The 24554-nt window shown below is 41.6% G+C and overlaps 1 protein-coding gene across 1 annotated transcript; it reads left to right on the top strand.

Annotated features, from left to right (window-relative positions):
- The first annotated feature begins 10822 nt into the window (after window positions 1-10822).
- COPS8 (COP9 signalosome subunit 8) lies at window positions 10823-22292 on the top strand. Its single transcript, XM_069465700.1, has 8 exons — window positions 10823-10956; window positions 11982-12052; window positions 13151-13199; window positions 14393-14525; window positions 17558-17665; window positions 18988-19050; window positions 20392-20439; window positions 21195-22292. Exons 1-8 carry the CDS (start codon window positions 10879-10881, stop codon window positions 21272-21274), a joined length of 630 nt encoding a protein of 209 aa, XP_069321801.1. The 5' UTR covers window positions 10823-10878; the 3' UTR covers window positions 21275-22292.
- Window positions 22293-24554: the final 2262 nt, after the last annotated feature.

Here is a 24554-nt window from a genome sequence, read left to right as displayed (position 1 = left end):
TTAAAAGCCCCTGACCACATCCCTCAGCCCTGGCCAATCAAATCAGGGGCCTTTCCGCCTTCCCTAGGGGTTAGACTTGCCAGAGAGGCCATGACTTCAACTTCCTTGACCATCACCCCCAGACACTGCTGGATGCCCTGGGGCTCAGAAAACAACACCCCAAAATACGGTGCTTTGGCAAGCTGAGTACTTTTGAATTAAAGGGAATTAAAAGGTCTCAGAAATAAGCCTCAGAACCAAGGTATCCCTCTGACCTCCTTTCCGGCCCGACCTCCTGTCTAGTCAATCTGATCCTCTTTCTTTCCCAAAGCACCAGGAGGGACGTTCTTGGAAATTCCTTATCTAACTAAGGAAACTTCTTTCAAAAAAAAAAAAAAAAGAAAAAAATGCAATTGTCCTAAGACTACCTTCTCAGGAATCTCATGAAATAACCAGGGAAGATTAACCACTGGAGAAGAGAAGATCGGGATTTGTCACCATGTCAACACACTTTTCACCTATGCTTCTGAGGGCCACTCTGGGAGATTACCTGGGAGATTTACCTGCATAATAAGACAACTTTTGCTCACAGCGCATCACCTTCCTGGCCACCTTCCCATAGCTCAGAGGAACTTTGTCCCATGCCATTGTTTTTTGTGCTAATGAGCACATTTCCCCTAAAAAATCATTTACTACCCCTCTAAAATTCTCTACAGCCCCTCAGCCTCCCTCTCCCCTATGAAGAGAGTGCCTACACCTCCACCCTCTGGCCCGTCTTTGAGTCTCATACTTGCAGGACTCGCTGGTCCATATGCATGCTAGGAAATGCGTAAGCCTTTTCCTCTTATTAATCTGTCTATTGTCGGTCATTTCAGGGAAACTTCAGAGGGGGCAGAAGGGAAGCTTTGTCTCCACCCCTGCAGATGCACTTGCTCTATTCCATGTCTTTCCCCAAACTTTCATACAGTGTCCAAGACAGAGGAGGTAGAAGTTGCCAGCCTTCTTAAAGACTAGTTCATTTAAAGAATGGAATTCACTTCTTCTGCATTCTATTGGGCAAGGTCAGCTTGGACTCTCAGTGGGATTAGCTGATGTGCACGCTGGGAATAGAGGCATTGATGGCACCCTCTCTGGATCCATCTCCCACAGCTCCTGGTGATATTCCTGCTCTCCTTTTAAAGCCATGTAGATTTCCATTGAGAGTGTGTGCCAAGGTTTATTCAACCAATCTCCTATGTCTCAGCGTCTAGACTGTTTTCAGTCACACATATTGCCCTAGTGAATAGGACTGTGCACGTTACTTTTTGGAAGAGATTTGCTGGGCCAAGGGGCAAATGCGTTTGTTTCCTAGGGCTGCCATAACAAAGCACCACAGACTTTGTGGTTAAAAACAACACACACTCATTCTCTCACAGTTCTGGAGCCTAGAATTCCAAAATCAAGGAGTCAGCAGAGTTACACTGTCTAGGAAAGTTCTAGGAAAGGATCCTTACTTGTCTCTTCCAGTTTCTGGTGTTGCCAGCAACCCTTGGCGTTCCTTGGCTTGTAAACGCGTCACTCCAAACTGCCGCTGTCATCGCATGAACTGCTTGTGTGTCTATGATTCTTCTCTTCTTATAAGGACACCTCTCATGTTGGATTTAGGATCCACTCTCATGTGGCATGACCTCATCTTGATTACATCTGTGGAGACCCTATAGCCAAATGAGTCACATACACAGGTTCCAGGTGGGCATGAATTCGCGGGGTGCACTCTTCAACCTGGTAAGTAAACATATACATGGGGTGGCCACATGGTGTCAAGGTCCCTCCATGGAGTTGCACCATGTTGCTCTCTCCCAGGCAGTACCTGGGAGCACCTGTTTCCCCACAGCCACAGCAACACAGCAGGTGGTCAAGCTTTCGAGCTTTTGCCAATCTGATACGTAAAAAATGGTACCTTGGTCTTTTATTTTTCATTATAGATGAAGTTGAGCATTTTTATGTGTCCATTTGTATTATACATTTTGTCGGGGGGGGGGCGGTCTGTTCGTGTCTTTTTCCCCTCAATTTTTCATATAGAACTTGCATGGAATTTGCCCTCAATATTTTTCTGTGGTCCGTTTTTATGTGGTGTGGTTTTCTTGGTCATTTAGAAAGAATCATGGCTCATGTCAGCCTTGCTGACTCCCCAAAGCCCCCTCTGCTGTGTGTCTGTGTGACGTGTCTCAAAAACACGGCGGCTTGGCTTCAGTCGTTCCCTGGCTGTTTCCCTCCTCCAGCTATAGCTGACCCTTTCCTTCCTGGTTCCCAGTTGCTCCTTTTCTGCAAAGTGTTTATCCCACTTCCAGAAGTTTCTCCTGGGCCTGGGCCCCTGTACTGGAAGAAAGCCCTGGTAGGTAGTTTTGAGAGTCAACAGGGGCCAGGCAGCCCTAACTCCTTCAAACTTTACCAGGGACAAGCGCAGTCATCGCTACTGAAGTTGCCGATGCCCCCTCAGCTGCCGCTGCTGTGCTCAAGTCCTCCTTCTGTGCGTCACGGTGAAAACGTGGCTGTCTTGCCGTCTCTCCTTCGCGGGCCCTTCGGATGCTCTGCTGCTCCCCCTGCCGTTCTCCCGCACAGACACGCACATCAACACAGGCCTTCCGGCTGTTTGCTGTGTTCCCATCTGCGTATGTTCTGAGGTTCCTAAGATGCCTCCTGACCGAGTTTTATTGTTATGTCATCCATGGCTCTCTGCTCCTCTCTCTAGCTGCTCTGTCTATTCTTACGGGGGAATCCAGAAAGATTCCCAACTATACAACCGTGATGGTCTTCACCTGCCTGTCCTCAATTTTTAAGGATGTTTTCTATATTAGTGACATTGACCCTGTGTCTCTGATACGTATGGCAAGCCTTGTCTCCGTGCTGCTGGGGAAAGCACCTGCCGAGGCCCACACCGACATCCCACAGCCCCGTGCTGGCCCTCTACGGCCAGTCAGGGCCCCGAGACCAGCGGCCAACCCCCTGGGGAGGGTCATCAAAGCTGTGGAAAGTGGTGATGAACAAAAGGTCTCTTGTCCCCAGGAAGCCGCAGTAGGAGCCCCTGCCTTGGCCTGGGGGTCTCTGGAGGGCAGGGGCTGTGTGTGTTTTCCCTGCACAAGGACCTAGGGGCACCCAGAGGAAAACCTCCCTTACATCTTTCCCTTCTACTCTCCCAAAACTTCATCCAGTTTGCCCAGGGATGCTCCAGCCCGAGCCCCCCACCCAACGTCCACTCGACTCGGACCACCTGCCTTAAGATGAAGCCCAGAAAACTTGGCTGAGCGAGCCTGGGCACACTTGGAGACAGTGGATGGCACAGGGAAAGGGACTCCTCAGAAACACAGTGTCCCACATTTCCACTTGCAAAGTAATTTTGAGGCGAAGGAATTAGCTGCCCTGTGCTGAGAAGTGAAGAGAATGACAAGTTATGCCCCGCCCCCCAGGCCTGTCCCTGTTCCCTCCGGAGGGAAGTGGAGACCCTGCACGGTGCCACAGCGCCCCCTGCTGGGGCAGCCTGAGAGCGCACCGGCGGGCCCCAGACGCACCTGTCCTGCTGGGCCTCTCCCCTTGGCTCCGGAGGGAAGAAAACTGGAAATGGCTGCTCCAGGACTGCGTTCCCTCCGGAAAAGTTAAGTCTAATGCTTGCTCTCCACTACCGAGTATTTAAAGGCATGTCTTAAAACCCTGTGCTAATAAGGTCATGGGGCATGCCACCCTTGTATTCATCTGGCTGCTTTCGTACAGTTAACAATGATCACTATTTGTTTGCTCAGGCTCTGGGCCAGGATTAGTCTAATTCAATGCTCGTGACAGCCTTGCAAGGACCCAGCTGTTACCTTAGCGTGACAGGTGCAGAGTAGGCTGGGAGAGGGGCTGAGGGTCTTGCCCAGTGGTCAGGGCTCCCAAACGCTCTGCTGTGAACTGTGCAGGAAAACACCTGACATTCTGCTTTGGTTCCCACAAAATACACCATGAACTCTGTTTTGGTTTCCCAAATTGTTACATTTCTTTTCCCACTGAATACTGACTTTCTTTTAAGCAACTCCATACCCTAATGTCTCTAAGACAGTATAAATCACCCTTGAGAAAGTTCATTGATCACACACTATTTGCAGGAGAGCTAGGCTGGGCTCTGTGGGAAAAGTCAGGTGCGGGAGGCACACATTCACCTACGGGGACTTTGGTGACCGACAGAAGGCTGTGCTGAGACACTCTGAGCTAAGAAACCAAATAAAACCCACAGTTCACTACCAAGTGTGTGCCGCCGGTGTGTGGCCTCGATTGGACTTGGAGTCACAGTGACGCAGATGGGCTCAGGCACAAAGTTTGCCAGGACTTGGAGAGAGCCCTGAGAAAGGGATGGCAGGAGGGAAGAAGGGACAGGGAAATGCTGGTGATTGGGATCCTGATGAAGCACACGGGACATGGCAACCAGGAATCTGGGGAAATAGTTTGGCAAGAACCTGCATTTAGCACAGGGATACCAACAGGTTTCACCTTGCATACCAGCTCTGAGCTTTTGGCAGGTAGAGGCTGAAGCTCTCTGCCGGGGAGGATTCTGAAGGCATGTCCAGGCCCCGTAGGAAAGAAGACTGTGATTGATTAGTAATGTCTGCCATGGTCAGTGTCTAGGGTGGTGGCAAGACCCACACCATGAATTCACCTTTTCTGGTTCTGAGAGAGTTGTCTGTACACAAGAACTCTCTGTCAAAAGGCTGCATATGGAGGAAATGACCTAACACAAGGGTAGAAACTTCAAGAGAACTAGATAGAGTGCTACAGCCTCAACCCAGTGGGAGTGGATAGGGCATCTGGACTTTTCTATAAGCCTGGAAGAATGAGGAGGGCAGAAGTAATCAGCATAAACAACCAGGACAGAAAACTGCTGGGGAGGGCACATAGAGGGCAGAGGGGAGTCCTGGGAAGTGATGAACAGGGCTGTCCTGTCCCAGGCTCTTGAGACCCTGCAGATGGGAACAGTCCTGGTTAAGCACTGAAACAGGTCTGGGAGGGCACCAAGAGCCAGGTCTTGGTCTGGAGGGGAGAAGAGCATCCAGACACCCTTTTGTCTTGAGAAGGACCCTTTTGTCTTGAGAAGGACCCTCTTGGTCAGAATTGGCAGTGGAGCTGAAAGCACCAGCATCTCCTGTTGCTGGGGCAACAGGAGGCAAAAGGAAATGCAGCAAGTGTGATGGACAAAGAGGAAGAGAAAGCCAGGCAAGGTCCTATTGTTAGGGAATGAACAGAAAAGTGAGCACCTGTAGTCAGCGTTCATTCAACCAGCATTAACTGAGCACCTGCTATGTTAAGTGCTCACAATACTACAAGCTCCATGGAGCTTACAGAATTGAAATACCACTAGAAAGCAAAAGCATAATGAATATATTCCAACTCGTGCCATTAGCCAAGACACGTATCTTTACTAAGGAAACAAATAATGAGTGTGAGAAGAAGCTTTAAACCACATCATTTTCCTAGCAGCCAACTCTGTCCTAGAAGACCACGGTCCCTCTGCTCCAGGTTCCCCCACGCGCTTGCTCTCCTTCCACACTTTATTTATAATCCCTTTGCTTCTGCCACCGCCATCATTTTTCACAGCTTTTCTTTTTTCCTCCAAACTTTCTCTAACATCTATCTGCCCTTAGCTCCAGGGCCCTTCTGAAGTTTTGCAAAAATGTTCTCTTTTATTATTCACTTGTGAACAAAAGCATTAGTGAAAAAGAGGAGAAAAAAGAAAGAGAAGTGTCCTATTTTTAAAGTTTGATTTGTTAAAGTTGTCTAAGATTTGGAGGAAAAAATCATTAATTTTACAATATTAAAAGAAAATATATTTTCACCCATAATCTAGAGCCCTTTAACCTTGCAATAGTCTTCATTTCTCTGTTCCCTTCCAACATTTTCCATAAATCTAGTCTAGAACCTGGTACATAATAACCAAGAGGTATATACAATATTATTTTCCATGGTTTTTTTAAAAGTTATTTCATAAAGACTACTTTTATATAAACTTTATGAATTTAATAGCTTCAAAACCTTCCCTTCAGTTGTGCGACGATGACGTGTTTAACCATTTACCTAATAGACACTGAGGTCATTTTAAGCGGTGTAGCTGTTGTACTTTGCACGGCTGTGCCATTTTTAGCTGCAGCTTATTTCCTCTTTTGTAATGACTTTCTCGGGATGACTTCCAGGGGCAGAACACCAAGTCCAAGGCTGAGATGGTATTGTTGCTTTCATTGTGTGTCACTACCTTGCTTCCCAAAATGACAGTATCTGAGACATGAATGTCCCTCTAAATCAATAGACTGATGGCAGCACCCCCAAACTCCACTTCCTCCAAAGGACAACACATCAGAATAAGCATGTCTACTTTGCTGAGAGTTTAATGCCTCAGGAATAAAAACTGCATCCCTTTCCCCGCTACCTGTTCTTCTCAGCCCACTGCTGGCTTCTGCCCAAAGAGGCAACCACCTGTGTTCTGGGCAGGGTTGGTTTCCACCCTGAGCATGAAGCCCAGGAATCCCGGCCACAAGGAAGGCTGGTGCAAGGTGGGCCTATTACTGCAGCTGCCTCCCTGCAACTCTGACACAGACCCATGCTGGTAATAAACTCTGCTGGAAGCCCTCATCCTTTGTGGCCCCAGCTCCTGCTGCCTCTTTCCTGGTGAACCATCTGGAAATTTTTCTCATTGTTGCCTGCGAACTTGCAACTTCCAGCCTGCCTGCCTGCTTGCCTGGGCTCAAAACCCAACGCACTTCATTGCTGGGAATGGTCTGTGTCTTCTTCTCTTTGCAGGTTCATCAGGGGCTAAGGTGTGTTCCTCTCTCCCACAGATGACCTTCCTGTACGGGGATTCTGGGGGTTGGTGACACATTCCCCACAGCACAAGGCCGGGGGAGGCCCTCCCAGGCTTGCTTCCTTCCTCCCTCCCTGCCTGGCTGGCCCCTCAGTGAAAGGTCAGAGGCCCAACCGAGCAGTCTTCGCTGGGCTCTGGTAAGTATGCCCTCCACTTGCCTTATGACAATTCACCCACTGAAAGCTTACCATTCAGCGTTTTTTAGTATAATCAGAGAGTGGTATAAACATCACCACAGTAGAAGTTTAAAATATTTTCATCACTCCCAAAAGAAACCCCGAACCCATTAGCAGTAATTCTCCATCTCCCCCAAACATTCCAGCCCATGGCAGCCACCAATCTGCTTTCCTTCTAAGGATTCGCCTACTCTGGACATTTCATATAAATGAAATCATATAATATGTGCTCTTTTGTGTCTGGCTTCTTTCACTTGATACATGTTTTCAAGATTCATCAATACTGCGGCATGTATCAGTACTTCATCTCTTATTATGGCTGAGTAAGATTCCACTGCATGGCTATACCACATTTTGTTTGTTCATTTGTCAGGTGATAGACATTTTAGCTGTTTCCACTTTTTGGTGAGATTGTGGTTTTGATTTGCATTTGCCTGATGACTAAAGATGTCGAGCATCTTTTTATGTATTTATTGGACATTTATATATCTTACTTGGAGAGATGTCTGATCACATCCTTAGTCCATTTTTAAATTAGGTTATTTGCCTTTCTCTTTTTGAGTTTTAAGAGTTATTAATATATTCTAAATACAAGTTTCTTATCTGGTATATGATTTGCAAAAATATCCTCCCATTTTTTGGTTGTCTTTTCACTTTCTTGATGGTATCTTTTGAAGAACAAAAGTTTTTAATGTTGGTGATGTCCAACTTAATATTTTTTTTTCTTTTGTTCTGTGTGCTTTTGGTGTCATATCTAAAGAATCAGTGCCTAATCCCTAGTCATGAAAATTGACCATATGTTTTCTTCCTAAGACTATTAATAGTTTTAGCTCTTACATTTACGTCTTTGATCTGTTTTGAGTAATTTTTGTATATGCTGTGAGGTAGGGGTCCACCTTCATTTTTTGCATGTAGATATCCAGTTGTCCCTCCGCCATACGTTGAAAAGACTATCATCTCCCCCATTGAATGGTCTTGGTACCCTGGTTGAAAATCAATTAACTGCCAATCCAGGGGCTTATTTCTGGACTCAAGTCTATTCTATTCTTGTTACCCACTTACCTGTATATCTATCTTGTGTTGATTACTGTACCTTTATAGTAAGTTTTGATATCAGAAAGTACAAGTCCCCTTTGTTGTTTCAAGGTTGTTTTTGTCATTCTGTGTTCCTTAAATTTTTATACCAATTTTAGGATAAGCTTGTCAATTTTAGTATTGCAGTCATATTATAAAGTCTTCCAGTCCATGTTCAAGGGATATCTTTCATTCATCTAGGTCTTCGCTAACTTCTTTCAACAAGGTTGTGGAGTTTTCAGAGTATAATTTTTGCACTTTTTTGTTGTATTTATTTCTAAGTATTTTATTATTTTTGACACTATTACAAGTGGAATTGTTTTCTTAATTTCATACTAGGTTTGTTCATTGTTACTGTACAGAAATAAAGCCCTGAAGGGTCACATTTTCCAAAGGTTTTCAGAACCTGAACTTGCTTTGGACACGAAAAGAAGGCAATGGTGTCTTAAGAAACATGAAGGAACCCTATCATATTTTTTCTTACTCATGTAACTTCTTTATATTAGCCACCTTATTGTGCTGACAATAATGAAATAGAAGAAAAGAGAAAGAAAGACCAATCTGTGGTTCTTTTTCCCTTCCTTACTCATCAGCAAGCCCTAGATCAAGAGTGATGGTAGAACATGTGTGTATAAAGTGCAATGAAAACAGTCAAGTTCATTTTGTGCAGCATTTCTATGGTTCTGGCAAAAACAAAACACATTTGCACGTATAAGCTATGAAATACAGATGGTGTAATTTCTGTGATTTTATATATGAGTTAAATGCATTTATATTTGTATTCAAAACTGGCATTGCACAAAATAAAGATGGATGGTAAAATTCATGCTAATAGTTTAAAATTTTAATTTTTCTTTACTTAGAATGATAGTAAATAGCAAATTAAAAATAACTATACAAAGTTAAGAGATTTGAACTAAAATAAAATCCTAAGCCCTCCAGCCGACTGAATGGACCCTCTCTTGACCAAGGGAACCCCAGAGAAAACTTAAACTGAGTTGCTGGCCATGAGAAGAAGGTAGGTTGGACATGTTTCATTACACCCCCTCCCTTTTGGAGTTGCTCTTTGTAACAATAAGATACTAAATAATTAACAGGACCTATAGCCATGCACGGCAATGGTTAAACTACACCTGCAGGCCATCAATATACTTAGGTATATGTCCAGTAGCTTGCCTATGATTAACAGGCTTCCTTATCTTAACTTAAAATATTCCTAACCTTTAGACAAAGCTTCATTTCTTTAACCAATTACAAATCAAAGAATCTTTAAACGTACCTATAACCTGGAAGCTTCCCCCTCAAGATGTCCTGCCTTGTTGGGCCAAACCAATGTACACCAATGTACATCCATGCAGTGATTTATGATTTTACGTGTAATTCCTGTCTCCATGAATGTATAAAACCAAACTGTAACCCGAACGCCTCCAGCACATTTTCTCAGGACCTCTTGAGGCCATGTGCTTTGGGCCACAGTCACACACATTCAGCTCACTATAAACCTCTTTAAATTATTTACAGAGTTTGAGTTTTTTTCTGTTAACAGAGAGAAACTGAAAGGAAAGGCAAAAGATTTATATTCTATTACCTTTAATGACACTTTCCCCTGACTTTTGAACAAGGGGCCCTGAATTTTAAATTTTCTCAGGGCCCCACAAATTACGTAGCCAGATATACAACAGGAAACAAATCAAAGCCTCTTTCCTGGGGGGGGGGTCTAGTGAGGGGTAGCAAAAGTAAATAAGTGAATAAACAATACACAATATAATGCTTGCTATTAATAACAATTAGTACTGTGCAGAAAACCAAAGGCCAGGATGACTAGAGCGAGTTGGCTAGAGCACACACCCACACACGCACACACAGAACAAGAAAGATGGGACCATTATAATTTTTTTCTTATCTCATTGACAATGCCCTTCTTAGTCTAGAAATGTTGTTATCAAGTAAGCTTCCACTTTTTCTTTACCGAGACAGACGAAAGTTATATTATGCAGCTATTAAAGTTAAGATTTTTCTTAGATCTGGGAATTAAATGGTATAACCTTTGAAGGATGGGAAGGACTTTGGCTTTTAGGAGTTTGAGCAGAAGAGCTACAAGGTCTGCTTTTTGTTCCAGAAAGAAATCCCCGTGGCTGCTGTGCGGGGAGCAGCCTGGAAGGAGGCAGGAGACCACCGAGCGCCAGTCACGGTCCTGTCCAGGCCGGAGGAGCTTCAGAGGCCAGTCCAGGGTTGACAGATGGCGCTGCCACCTCCCAGGCGGGGAGGACTGCCCAAGAGGCAGGTTTGAGGGGCGAGTCAAATGGTCGATTTTGAGCATTTAAGTTTGGTTCCTCGAAGTGGAGACATCCCGTCGAGTTGAACACTCAAGTCGGGAACGTTTCATAAGCACCTACTATGTGCTGGGCATTGTGCGGACAAGCCGCGCCAGCTTCGTTGTGTTCCACAGCAACTTTTATTATTTAAAAATGTATTATATAGAAATAAGTTTTCTATATACTGGCTGTCTTCATGAAGCCTCTTAAATGAGCAACAAATCCCTCCCTTCCATACTCTCCCAACGCGGTTTACAGCCAGGTCCTCCAGAGCACCGAGAGGGGCGGCCAGAGCGGCGGCGTCCCCGCTTCCCAGCCGCAGCGAGGTCTGAAGACGCCCCGGAAGTGACGGCGCAACCGCGTATGGGCGCTTGGCGGCGACGGCGGCTTTAAACGTCATCGCGGGCGCGACGCCCCGAGGGACAGTCTGGAGTCCGGCTGTCGTTAAGGTGCGGCGGCGAGACCGGCAGGGAAGATGCCAGTGGCGGTGATGGCGGACAGTGCCTTCAGTTTCAAAAAGTTGCTGGATCAGTGCGAGAACCAGGAGCTCGAGGTAGCCATTTGCGTCACTTTGGGAGAAGCCGCGGGGTCGCCCCTGGTCCGGGGGCGGCACCGGTTTCCAGGGTAACGGGGCCTGGGACCCGCGGGGCTTCGGCGCTCGCGGAGTGGGCGCGGGAGGTGGACGTGCGGCGCCCGGGCTGCCGCGGCCTGCTCTGACAGCGAGGGCTCCTGGACCGGTTTCCCGAGCTCGCTAGGAGCTTTTATTTGTCTTCAGCTTGTGAGCCCGAGAACCCTGGTAGCTTTGCTCTAACACCCGCTGATCCGCTAGACCAGACATCTTGACCTTAATGTCTTTAATAAAAGACACACGCATACGCACAGAGACCAAGAAAGATGTGACCGTTGTAACCCTTTCTTAACTCACAGTGCCCTTCTTAGTCTTGTAATGGTACAGTAAGCTTGCCATTTTTTTCTCTAATAAGACAGATAAAAGTTATATTGCAGCTATTAAAGGTAAGATTTTTCTTAGAAAGGCACTTAAAAAGGCTTTGTAACGTTAGTATAAAAAGTAACTAAAGGAGACAACAGCCAGAAGAAGCTCACTGGTAGACACTTAATGGATGTTTTCCAATTGAGTCAAAATTGGATGAGGAGAGAAATGCCTTTGTACATCAGCTGTGGGGATTTTCTGTCCCTTACTCGCTTACCGTGATACTCAGTATGCTTGATGTAGTCAGCAGAATCAGACTGCTTTAGGAATCTGTTGAAAATATTTGTTTATTGTAATAGTAAGATCATTTAAATGAGAATTTGAGAACTGGAAAAGGGAATCCACTTAAATGGTCTTGTGTATGTAAAGAAACTGAGGCTCCAAGGGAGATAAATCACAGCTGATGAGAGATCTAATTTTAGTGTTTGATACCTCTTTAAGCTGTTCCTACATCTGTAATAGGACTGTAATATAGCCTTACTTTTTTGATTAGCATTAATAAAATATAATTTTTTAATGAAAGTATAAATAAGTTTTGTTTTTGTCATTTCCTCTCCCCACCCCCACCCCCATATTTGACCTTCTAGGCTCCTGGAGGAATTGCTACACCCCCAGTGTATGGTCAGCTTCTAGCTTTATATTTGCTCCATAATGACATGTAAGTACCTTTAACTTAAAGCCAAGAGCAACAGGTTCCTCAGGGTTATACAGAAATTATTCTGCCTTGAAGTAGCAGCACTAAAACAGGCACAATGAGCTACTTCTTTTATTATAATGTTTATTACATCTATTTCCTATTGAGTCATAGCTTAATGAATTGTGATTTGTTTTACATATTCCTTCTAGAAAACATTTAAATTTATTGTGAGAAACTGCAATGTCAGTAAATTCCTTTACTTCCATTGACCTTTCTCTTTTTTGTCTTTTAAACTTTCTTATGACCCCTCTTTACCTAACATCATAATGTAATCAGTAGAACAAATGAAGCTGAAGGGAAAGATTGAGAGCCAAGAGGAATTCATTACTAACGTGTGTGAGATTTCTTGAAAGATTTTTGTTTCTCAATTTTTCCTAATTCGTGTTCATTAGGAAAAGTCAGAAAGCATTACTATGCAAAAGAAGAGGAGTCTCCTGTAGTTCTGTGACCCATCAATGATTCCTGATAAAATTCTGTTTTAAATTCTTCCAAACCCTTTCTTTTCATATCTTTTTTAAAAACTAAACTGAGATTTTTATTACATATATATGAATTATGTTTCATTTTTTGTAATCCCGTTATCATATGTTTGTTCAAGCTTCAAGACCTTTAAAAACTCCTGCCTTGAAGTTTTGGAGGCTCTGTAGTCACTTAAAGGAGGGGTATAATGAGAAAAGCATTGTATACTACACTTATCAGGGAATGCCAAAGCCTTGAAAGTGCATAAATTTGATTACTTTTATATCTGAATAAATTGGGCAGTTATATATAAGTTTTTGTGTTTTTAGTGTGTTGCTTTAATTTAGGATTTGGGTCATCAATTTAAAGAAATTCACTAGAAATGGCAAAATGTTACTTTGATAAAAATATCTGCTAGTTCATGTCTTTTTATCTGGAAAACGACTCATTTCCTCAGAACAAATTATTATAAAGCTAAATTTTACTCTGTGATATGTATTTTAAAGTATACTTCTGTTTGTTTGCCTTGGGACCTAGTAATTTTAAACATTTGCTGAGATGATTATGTTTTTAATTATTCTTTGTGGTGATGTGAATTAGGAATAATGCAAGATATCTTTGGAAAAGAATACCACCTGCTATAAAATCTGTAAGTATTCTTTCAGTACATTTTACTGCTTTAATATAGTAATGACATTCACTTAAATGGCAACCTTTTAAAAGTTCCTGTTTTCTTTCCCATGTCTCAAAAATAGTCATTAAACTGATATTAAAGTATAAGAATAGATCTTCAAATTCCTCTAATCAGAAATTTGAATTTTCCTAGGATGGTGTAGAAATCTGTGTTCACCTCCTACTTACCAGGTTTCTTAAGACATTTCTTGCAAGTGCAGCTTCACCAGTTAAGCAGCTAAGCTAAGTTAGATGAGGAAGGTGCTGGCAGTAGCAGCGGTGGTGATTTTCAACTGATACGTGCTGTTCCCTGTAATGGTACTTATTTTGAAACTGGTATTGTTCATACGAATATTCTAAAAATGATTGTTCACAGCATTAAGATTATTTTTGCTAATTAGGATTTTAGGTTTCTTATTGTGGATGGGAGATTAGATGAAATAACCTATAAAAAGTTCCTTCCAAAGTGGAATGAAGTAAATTTTTAATTTCAGGTGGTTCATTGTTTCTAATGTGAGTGTGCAGTGAATTTTTCAACATTCTCAGACTATTACCAAGAATTCATCTAAACTCTTGTTCATTGCTGGTATTTAGCAGATCAGATTAGTATTTTTATTCTCTCCTTTCCTAGATAGTCTATGATAGTCTATTAAGTAAGATTGGAATATTGCTCAGCTTCTTTGGTTAAATAAATAATTATAAGTTTTATATATATATATAAATTATCACTTTCAGTGATACTAGTGGAAACTCTATCCTTAGAGAAGCTACAGTGTCTGACATCTTAGGTTGACAGTCTCTGTTGTTAACCATTTTGCTATTACTTTGTCCTAAATATATACATCTTTAAAAAAAACAATGATGCTTAAGATAATTAGTCCCTAGGCTTAATTCTAAAATATTTTTGGACTACTTTCTCAGGCTTTAATTTGCTATTTTAATAAAAATTTATATCAGACCTATAACTCAATTTTATATTACTGCTCACAGTGTTTAGAAATCGTTTTTATAGTGATTGGGCTGAAAAAGTAATTTTATCTCTTACAAGAAATGTTGAATTATGTTTGGATGATACAGCTAGCAAGCTTATATCATTTCTGGTATTTTAAGATAAAGTCATTGGTAAATTTGCAGAGTGAGTACCCTCAAAGGCAACTATATTTATTGCAGGCAAATTCTGAACTTGGAGGAATTTGGTCAGTAGGACAAAGAATCTGGCAGAGAGATTTCCCTGGGATCTATACGACCATCAATGCTCACCAGTGGTCTGAGACAGTCCAGCCGATCATGGAAGCACTTAGAGGTAGTGTTTCTTTGTGGTTAAAAGTTAAATTAGACTAGACCTGTTCCTTAAGTGCTGCAATGTTGAAGTAAGTCAGTGGTGTGTTTAAAAGGTAGATGTTTTTTGTTAGGTGAGTGGTGCAGTTTTCAGAATTGTTTTTTTAGATTTGCTCTAATTGTGTTTCTTCATTTTATATTGATCAAGGTTATATTGGCAGCTAATAGCTTCATTGTTTCTTAATTCTAGATTGAAATTGCTCTTGTCAGTAAAAGGGTTTTTTGCTATGAAAATAAAATCTTATAACACTCTAATAAGTTCAAGGTATAGGTTAGTAAAAGTTACAAAAATTCGTGTATTTGAAAGTAGAGACTAGGCTTTGAACTGTGTCAGCCTCAGCCTTTGATAGGTATTATCTCCAGTTTCTGGATTTTATAACTCATTAATTAAATACTTAGATGCCCAAACATGTTTTGTTGTTGTTGTTTTAATTTCTTTAGCATTAGAGGTACTGCACTGGATCAAATGTGTTTTTAACTGTTTTGAAAGATTACACCCTGGTGCAACATAACACTAATCCCGCAATAAAATCTCATCCCTGGCCTCTCTCCATTCTCCTACTCCTAACATTTGCTTCCTGTCTTCCTGGTTCAGTGTTGTATAAATTCATTCAATGATCTCTTTTGATATTGCTATGCTCTTATTTTTTACTGTCTCCTTATCTCTATAGCTCATACTTTTCAGTGTACACCTTCCTGCTCTGGAGGAGTCAGTGAGCAGGCATTTTTTAGTAAGCACTGATCACTCTGGTAAGGGATATCAGCTTTACAGGGTAGCAGATGGTAAAGATTGTTTTTGAGATGCATGTAATTCCCTTGAAGTGGTAAAACTGTAGGCACTCTCACCTGGGGCCTGTAGGGGCAAGGTGAGGCGCCAGTGTGCCTGGAGCCCTGGGAAAGGAGCTGTGGCTGCAGAGGCTCAGCCGGAGGAAGGCGGGAGGGACAGAGGAAGTAAATCTCCTGACCTACCCTCTGGCCTCCGACCTCCTGGGGGAGCCCTCATCCCCCAAAGCAGGGGAGCTCAGGTGCCACAGGTGTGCAGCTGGGAAGGGCAGAGGCAGGTTGGAAAGGATGGGATGGTGACTGGCTCTGCGTCCCTTCTGTCTCCAGCACTGGCAGTGATGGATGAGAGGCACTCGAGTATTTGTGGAACAACTGAATTTGCATTCTGTTTTCACCAGAAATGTGTCCTATGAAAGTAGCCACAGATGTTAGGTACTAGCTCAATTTATTCTACCCTCCAGCATGCCATTGTAACACATGCTTTCATGAGGTTACAAATTTCATAGCTCTTGAGGGTCACGTGGTGACCGGTCAGAACGTAGATGTTAGAGTCCTTCATGCCAGGTGGGTAAAAGCAGCCTGAATGTTGCAGCTGTAACTGAAACGAGGAACACTTAGCCTTTATTTTTTACTTTTCTTGTCAACTCACTTCTGTTTCCACCCATATGTTTTTCTTCCCTTTTCCAGTTATGTTTCTTTTTGCTTCTCTTCTCTCCTCCCTTCTGTTTATCTCTTCTATTCATATTCTGTTCCTGTTCTATTCCCCACTCCAAAAATCTGACCAGAATATTTGACCTAAAGTAAATGTTTTTAAAATATGGCAGGCTCACCAAATGAATACAGTTTTGTGCCATACAGTTGTATTTTTCTACGGAGACTCCAGAATAAAAGTACGTTTAAGTTAGGTTATTTGCTAGAGGTTGGTTAAAAGAAGAAATTGAGTGTACAGACACATTAGGAAGAACAGATAATCGCTCAGTGAAAGCTGGAGAGGGTGAAGTGAAGGAACAAGCTAGGAACTATGGCGGATGTAAAGATATAGGAGATAACTCTGTCCAGACGTTTGGAATATAATTGAGAAGATGGGAATGGGTGGAACAGTGTATACCATGGTATACATTGGTCTAAGTGGTAAGAGATTGCTTGTTACGGTAGAAGTGTAAACAGTAATGCTATGAGTTTAGAGAGGGGCAGAGATTGTAGTGAGTTATAAACAGACCTAGGAATGGTAGCGAGCAGATAGGAGGGCATTTCAGGATGTAGAACAGCATAAACCAACAGCTGGGGCTGAGAAGTATAGGACTTGTCTGAGAGCCAGTGGGTTTGTTTGGAGCCAAGGGTGGCTGAGGGAATTGATGTAGTTATTTGACAATGTCCCTGGAATGGAGAGGTGATTTTCAATACGTTACAGGGTTTGTTTTATATATGTACAGTTGCCTGTTAAATATGGAAAGTAATATTTCCTAAGCATGTTGACAGCCGGTGGAAGAACTGGGCTGGGCAGGGAGATGGGCCAGCTGCCTGCCGCGGGGTTCGACTCTGTCTCATTCCTGAATTTATTTACTGTGGGTATGGAAGCCTGGGAACAATCCCAGATGCTGTTTCTAAGGAAGAGTTTTTGTTGCTGGTACTGTTTGGTAGTCCCTTGTTAGACTCATTCATTCGAAGCTGGAATTTGGGATTTTGAACTTGAATGAAGTTAATAGTTGGATGCAGACTTGAAAGTTAGGAAGAGTGCTGTAGTGACAAGGTCCATTCTACACCTCCCAGGTACGGTCCTGTAGCAGAGAACCTTCTGAGAAGGACAGCTAATTACGCAAATAGCTTTTCTGCCTGTTCATTCCAGTGTTTATAAGTGAAATAAAAAAGAATAAAAAATAAAATTTACATCCCTATTACATAAACATTTAAATTAAATTTTCTTAGGGTTTGAATCTTATGTTTATTAACTTTTTTCCATCTTTATAGTTTTCATTGTCATCTAACATTTTTTATCTAAGAGGAAGAGTAAAAAAATGTATTTGTTTATTCAACACTATTTGAGCCCCTCTTACATGCTGGGCACATATATCTATAACTATGAGTGCAGAAATCTTGGACTTGATCTGGTCTTGCTTCCAAAAATTGGACAAGGACAATCTTGTGGTTGAACTTTGTGTTCTAAATCTCTGCTCTTTCGGTTCACTCTCTGCCAACCCTCTGCTCTCACGGTAGATGCAACAAGGAGACGAGCCTTCGCCCTGGTCTCTCAAGCGTATACCTCCATAATTGCTGACGATTTCGCAGCCTTTGTTGGCCTTCCTGTCGAGGAGGCCGTGAAAGGTATTTTTGGCTTGCTTTTTACTTAACAAAAAAAAATGGAAAATAGAAGTATGAATTGTAGGGTCGCAGTCTCTCCTTTGAAACACTTGGAAACAGGATATGTTTTTGGAATCTTGGTTGTGTTTTTTAGAAAGTTGATACGAAACATATTATGCAACACCCCTAGCAGGGTTTTGAACAACAAGCACCCTGTAATCAAGCACATTAATGGTTCTGCAGCAAGCAAATATGTGAATATCTGCATAGTTGGCTGGGAAAATACATCTTAATTGAGCTCTTTGTTCATATTTGGAAGTCCTTATTTCCCCCTTCCTTGTAAAAGGCCGTCATCCCATATCCGTCTCTGCCTGTTTTTTTCCTGCCATTTCTGACCTGTACCCTAGGTACTTGCTCTCTACTCTCACCCACTGGTCTCCACATGTGCATTTGCATTTTTATTTCTCAGGCGATGCTCAGACTCACCCCTTCACTTGCTAGTTGCTATAGAATATTGCATACACCTTATTGCACTGTTTTACCATGGTTGACGTTTTTGATTCTCCAGCTAAAACATGAGCTCCATCAAGCACCATATCTTAAATTTCCAGGGCCTAGCACAATTCTAGACACATAGAGGACAGGTTGATGAAAGTTCTTATATTAAATCCTATTGTTACTTATTTATACTAACATTTATTTGTTTTGGCTCTTCTCTTAAAATTGATGCATAATTTATTATCCAATGTATAACATACTCCAGAGCCCATACTCTTAGGTGGCTGCCTGGGTGTGACTCCGGCTACCACCCTGTGCCCCATGCTAGTAGCTATGTGACCTAGGACAAATCACTTGAATTCTTTAAACTTCATTTTCCACACCTGTTAAACGATGGCTATATAGCCCACTTCACAGAGTTGTGTCAATTATATAAAATCATCCCTATAAAAGCACCTAGTGTGATAGCTACAGGTAAACGTTATGCATATCATCACCGTCATCTTTGTTATTACTGATAAGATTACAAAAGGTGCCATGTAAGTTTTCCTTATGTCTGTTTTTAACAATATTGAATAGGGTAACACTATAATGTATACTATATAGAAAACCATCTGTTAGTGATATAACAGCCTAATAGAATAAAATGAGGCTTTGATATATGTTTCAGAAATGTTTCTAAAATAAGCTTACATGTTCTCAATAGCATTCCTTTCAAGTAAAAATGCACATGACATGTTAAACTAAACATACCAGGTCTCCCATACGAGTAATGTCATGGACAGGTTGTGGATCATGTTGGATGTTTTTGTTATTTCTTAATCTGTATGTGAAATACATGTTTTTAGGTATATTAGAGCAAGGATGGCAAGCAGACTCCACCACAAGAATGGTTCTGCCCAGAAAGCCAGGTAGGTGGAGCTCTTTACCCATTTGTGCAGCGTTAAACTCTTCTAGGACTGTCAGGTTTTCAGGCCTTGAATGTGAATAATTTGATATACAGTTCTGCTATACTAACAGAATGGAAATAACTCACATTTTAAATATAGATATAGGGTGGTATACACTTAGGGTACAAAGGATCTTAAAGATCGCCTAGTTTTAAATTTGTAAAAATGTATTTCTTATATAAAAGACTATTTTATATGAGTGTTTCATGGTCTTTATTACAACTTAATTCCTACTAAATATTAATCTCCCATCCTTTTACCATCCTTTTATTTATAGAGACATTTCTAACTGTGTTTATCCTTAATATGTAAACTATTGCCTTTTTTTTTTTTTTTAATTAAATGTTCAGCTGCTGCTTCCCCTTTCTCCTTGTACTCAGTTCACACAGACTGCTCTATGGCTTTCACTTTCACAAAGTGAACTTCTCTAGCCTGCCTTTTAAGGCCTTAAATTCTGTGACCTGTCAATATCTTACTCTGAATTCCCAGCCCCTCAGTCTTGCTCTCTGAAGTGACCATGCTCTTCCTGCCTGGTGGTTTCTCTTCCTTTTCTGTGTCCTTTTCTGCCAGGTCTTTAGAGCTGGGCTTCATGCCCACTTCCATAAACCCTCCTGCATCTACATCAACCCAAATTTTCTTCCACCTACTCTGAATGTCTATTTATTGGACATTGTTGAGCACACAGTAAAGTATTACACAAATCTCAATGTGCTCGGCCCCTTGAGGGTACAAAGAGGGTAAGACATGGTCTCGGCCAATCTAGTGAAGGAACACTAATACAATGCAGACTATGGAGCAAAATTGTTCTCCCTATATGAGAAATAACCATAAGTACACAGTGCATTAAAAATAGCATGTTCTGGCCGGGCGCGGTGGCTCACGCCTGTAATCCTAGCACTCTGGGAGGCCGAGGCGGGTGGATCGCTCGAGGTCAGGAGTTCGAGACTAGCCTGAGCAAGAGTGAGACCCCGTCTCTACTAAAAATAGAAAGAAATTATATGGACAACTAAAATATGTATATATATACAAAAAAAAAAAAAAATTAGCCGGGCATGGTGGCGCATGCCTGTAGTCCCAGCTACTCGGGAGGCTGAGGCAGTAGGATCGCTTAAGTCCAAGAGTTTGAGGTTGCTGTGAGCTAGACTGATGCCATGGCACTCACTCTAGCCCGGGCAACAAAGTGAGACTCTGTCTCAAAAAAAAAAAAAAAAAAAAATAGCATGTTCTGTGACAGGTTTTTACAATGACATCTGCAAATTGGGCTGTAATTTTTTTCTTTTTCTTTTTTTTTTTTTCCTATAGTTGCAGGGGCCCTGGATGTTTCCTTTAACAAGTTTATTCCCTTATCAGGTATGTATTTTCACATGCATGTTTTAAGAATGTGTCATTCCTAATTTTTGTGTGTGTGGCATGTATATATTTTTAGTTCTAACCTTCTACACTAAGAGCTTAAACTTTGTAAATTTATAGTAATACATATAGTTACAAGAATGAAACTGTGGGCTGTCCCTATAGCTTACCTTGAGGTGGTGGCAACCTCTGGCTCAGCTGCACAGCCTTCATACTGTCATATGCAGGAGTCATACAGAGGAGCTGGTAGAGCTTGTCACCAGCATTTGTATTCAGAGGCATCCCCAGGCTGACATGTGGTAACTGAAATGCTAGACTAATTCCTTGAGGGTGGGGTTCTTTGTGTTTTACTGTTCATTAACAGTTTAATATTCTTCTATAGCAATGCTTGGGACAAGGGAGGCACTCAGAAGTTATTTCTTGAATTAAATGTCACATGGGTAGGGATGTTTCCAAGAAGAGCATTATCTCTTAGAGTTGTTGCACACTAAAAGTGTAGAATACTTCAGTAACAACAACAATACAAGATGGGCCTTTACTCCCAGTTAGGGAAAACTATACTCATGAAGTTGTGATTTCTTAGCTTGCTTTTCAGAAATGTCCATGCCCCTAAGAGGCATGATTTTGTCTAAATTCAGGACAAATCTAAAAGTTTCCTTGTTAAAATTAAAGGCATTGGTAGGGGTGGGTGGCAGGGCCAAAGCTTTGTTACTGTGGTGTCTAACTTGAAGTATGTTTCTCTCTTTAACATATAGAGCCTGCCCCAGTTCCCCCAATCCCCAATGAACAGCAGTTAGCCAGACTGACCGATTATGTGGCTTTCCTTGAAAACTGATCTATCACCCTGAGTTCAAGATCTACCTTCAGAATCCTGTATACTGACAAAGTAGAAATGTAAAATTTTTATTTTCAATTTATTGGATGGATGAAGCACCTCAGCATTCCATACTGATTATGTGATAAAATACACATAGAATATAAAGTATATCTATTTTGTCCTTAAACATGCTGAATGGTTGTTGAAACAACTCTGATTTTGTAATATTTAACAATCTGGATGGAGCTTGTCAGTATTATGTGGTTAGTTCGTATTTCCTAGTGACTTATACAATAAGATCTGCTATTCCATGTAGCCCAGTGGTTGTCAACTGTCTTTTCCCTGCCCCAGCAGCACATGCCACACCCACAACTGTACCATTGGTTCACAGCTGTAGTGATTCATTTGGGGTTTGAGGAGAACTGTCCCCAGGGGCGAGGTCTGAATTGCTAGGGATTATGAGTCACCCTCTTTGAGGAACATGCTCTCTTTTCTCCTCACCTCCTGAGAATCACTAAGGTGGAATACAGAAAGATAGCTGAGGAGCAAATAGATCAATTTTGATAGTAAACCAGTTTGTTAACTTTAGTTTTTTTCCAGTGGTGTGAGTACATCCATTGCTGGCAGTGGAAGACTTGCCATGAAAATGCAACTTATTTAAGATATTCAAGAGAAGTATTAAGCTGTAGCTGCTTTCAAAACAAGGGAGAGGTGCAGAATGCACTATAGGGGAAAAGAAGCTAGTGAGACAAGTGATACTCTTTGTACAATTACCTTGCAGCCTCTTGGTTGCTTGTATTTATCCCTTGGTTCAAGTTCTGCCCTTCGGAGAAATACTGAACAAGTCTTTCATTCTTCGTGTGACAGGCTTTGAGTATTTAAAGTTGTTTGTTGTGTCTTCAGGTTAAAACACCCCTTAGTTCATTTATTCTGCATTTGTTCAATAAATATTTAAGTAAATTCTTCAACTGTTTCATCTAAGGTAGTTTCTAGAAATTTCACTATCATGGTCTTTCTGTGGACACATTCTGGTTTGTCATTGTCTCAAAATATGAATTTCTTAATTAAATGGAAATGACCTATATAGTGAGTCTATATAATGATACTTACATAATTCATGTTTTCACTCATTTTAAATACATTCTATTGGCTATTTCAATTTTTCTTAACATACATGGAAATGCATTTTAAATTGCAATTTTATTTAACCCTGACAGGTAAGTCATATTAAAACTTGTTTTACAGTTGTGGAAATGGAAATTCAGGAAGTCACAGGATCAGTAGTAAGACAATTAAGAATGCCAGTTTTTTTTTAACTTCTAGATGTTAAATAAAAATTGTGTCCATACTTCTTGTTTTTAATAACAGATTAGAATCAACTCAAATGTTCATCAATAGGGGATTGGTTGGTTGAACAAACAGTATAAAGTGTAGACTTTGCAGTTGTAAAAGTAATGAAGATCTCTAAAATGAAATGCTCCAAAGTGAAAACAAAGTACAAGGAGTTTCTACTGTTACTTGGAGGATAACAAAGGGAGAGTGGTTATGATTGTGTATACGTACACATTTGCTTATATTTCAAAAAGAAACAATTGAAAGGTAAACCAAAAATGAATAAAAATGATTCTCCAAAGAGGAAGGCGAGGACAGTGGACTACAACATGGAGAAAAAAGAATTATCTGAAGTGACTCAGACACAGTATTTTGTTTCTGCATTGTCACAGCCACTGGCCCGTCTTTGTGCTCTGGCTACTTGTGAGACAACCAGCTGCACACAGGTGCAGCCTGACAACACTGCTTCAGATCCATTAAATGCCTCCACCGTTTTGCTCTGGGGCTTACCCTGGCACTTAGGCCAGGATGCCCACACAAACCCTGGGCAAGAGGAGTTAGCCCCTTGGGCAACCCTTCAGCAGGTGGGGACATGACATGGTGAATAAACACTCCCTTCCTTGTCTTGGGTCAGACCATCCCAAGTGTGGTCCATAGCCTGGTTCTTGAAAAGGATCACAGCAAGTTCGGGTTGTGGTGTCCCGTGGCAGCCAGCTCTACAGTTCAGCCTTGGATTGGTATTTCCTTCTTTCTTGCCTTACTCTTCCCAGTTTCCCTTCTCTTCTTCCCTGGGAGCAAGAGAAGTGATATATCTACATTTCTAAATGCAGTCCTGTCTCAGGCTCTGCCTTGGGAGGAAGGGAGGACAAGTCAAATCAAAGGAAAATTTATGATGCATGAGTCAGGCTAAAAGCACCTGAATCTATTCATTCTTAATAAACAAGTCTGATACGAAGATATAGTGAGCATACAGCATCGACCACCAAGTTTTCTTGTCCAAAAAAGACTGTATGACTTGGACTATATGACTTGGACTATATGAATATAGTCCAAGTTTTAGATCTTACCTTAGTTTACATAAAGTGTGAGAATTAGTGGAACAGGTCAAATACCCTAAGAAGTAACCAGCCAATTCCAAAACATGGGAAATTTAGCAGAACAAATTAGTGAGTTTCTTCAAAAATAAAAAAGGGCAGAGGGTAGTGGAGATGGTGGTAAGTATGTGAAAATTTCTGCTCCTGTGTCTAAGTACCTTGAGGCCAACTCACAGCTTTGCTAAGAACTACAAGAGATGGATACATACGGTATTTAAAGGCATGAGCCCCTAAAGCAGTGAGGAATGGAGGAGCTAAGATTTGAGTGGAGGATTACAAAGAGGTCATTGCAGTAACTCTTTAGAGGGAGCATTTGCTGATTCTGGGCACAGCAAGATCTAAGCTTTGGGCAGGGTTCCACTGCTGGAAAACCTAGCAACCTGCGGAATTTGGGCACTTTCACAGGGCTGGGTTGATAAAAATAGAGACTCGAGAGGGCTGAACACTATACTGTTTGTCCTTCAGGACATTTGGTGAACTTTTAAGCTGCTTGCGTGGGGTATGAGGCCAAAAAGTCAGGTCAAAAACCTTTAAGAAACAGCTCAGTTTTCCTGAAGTCTTGCTGTATTGGGCTCCATTCAGCAAGGCTGAGGGGTAGAGGGAGTTGCTTGTAAGTATAAACCAGAGGTAGAACATTAGTAAAACTGCTCCTGGAAAATAGGTCAATATAAAATATTCAAACTGAAGCGTAGAGAGAAAATAATAGAACTTAACTGGAAAGAGTGTTACAGACATGTGGTACACAGCAAATAGGTCTACCATGTGTGTAATTGGAATCCAAGGAGGAGAAAGAAAATAGAGCAGAAAAATAACATACTTGGAACTCTGGTGCAGAATTTTCCAAAACTGATGAAAGAAATCAAGCCACAGAT

The sequence above is a fragment of the Eulemur rufifrons genome, chromosome 1, assembly GCF_041146395.1.
Source record: "Eulemur rufifrons isolate Redbay chromosome 1, OSU_ERuf_1, whole genome shotgun sequence".
Classification (NCBI taxonomy): Eukaryota; Metazoa; Chordata; class Mammalia; order Primates; family Lemuridae; genus Eulemur; species Eulemur rufifrons.
Note: the sequence above shows the minus strand (reverse complement) of the source record. Positions and strands in the feature narration are given on the sequence as shown.

Bases quoted from the DNA above. Each gene is read 5' to 3' on its own strand.
- COPS8 (XM_069465700.1), top strand. From the start codon at position 10,879: ATGCCAGTGGCGGTGATGGCGGACAGTGCCTTCAGTTTCAAAAAGTTG. The intron at 17,666-18,987 runs GTATTTTTGGCT...ACATGTTTTTAG, and splicing joins TGTCGAGGAGGCCGTGAAAG to GTATATTAGAGCAAGGATGG. The intron at 20,440-21,194 runs GTATGTATTTTC...TTTAACATATAG, and splicing joins CAAGTTTATTCCCTTATCAG to AGCCTGCCCCAGTTCCCCCA.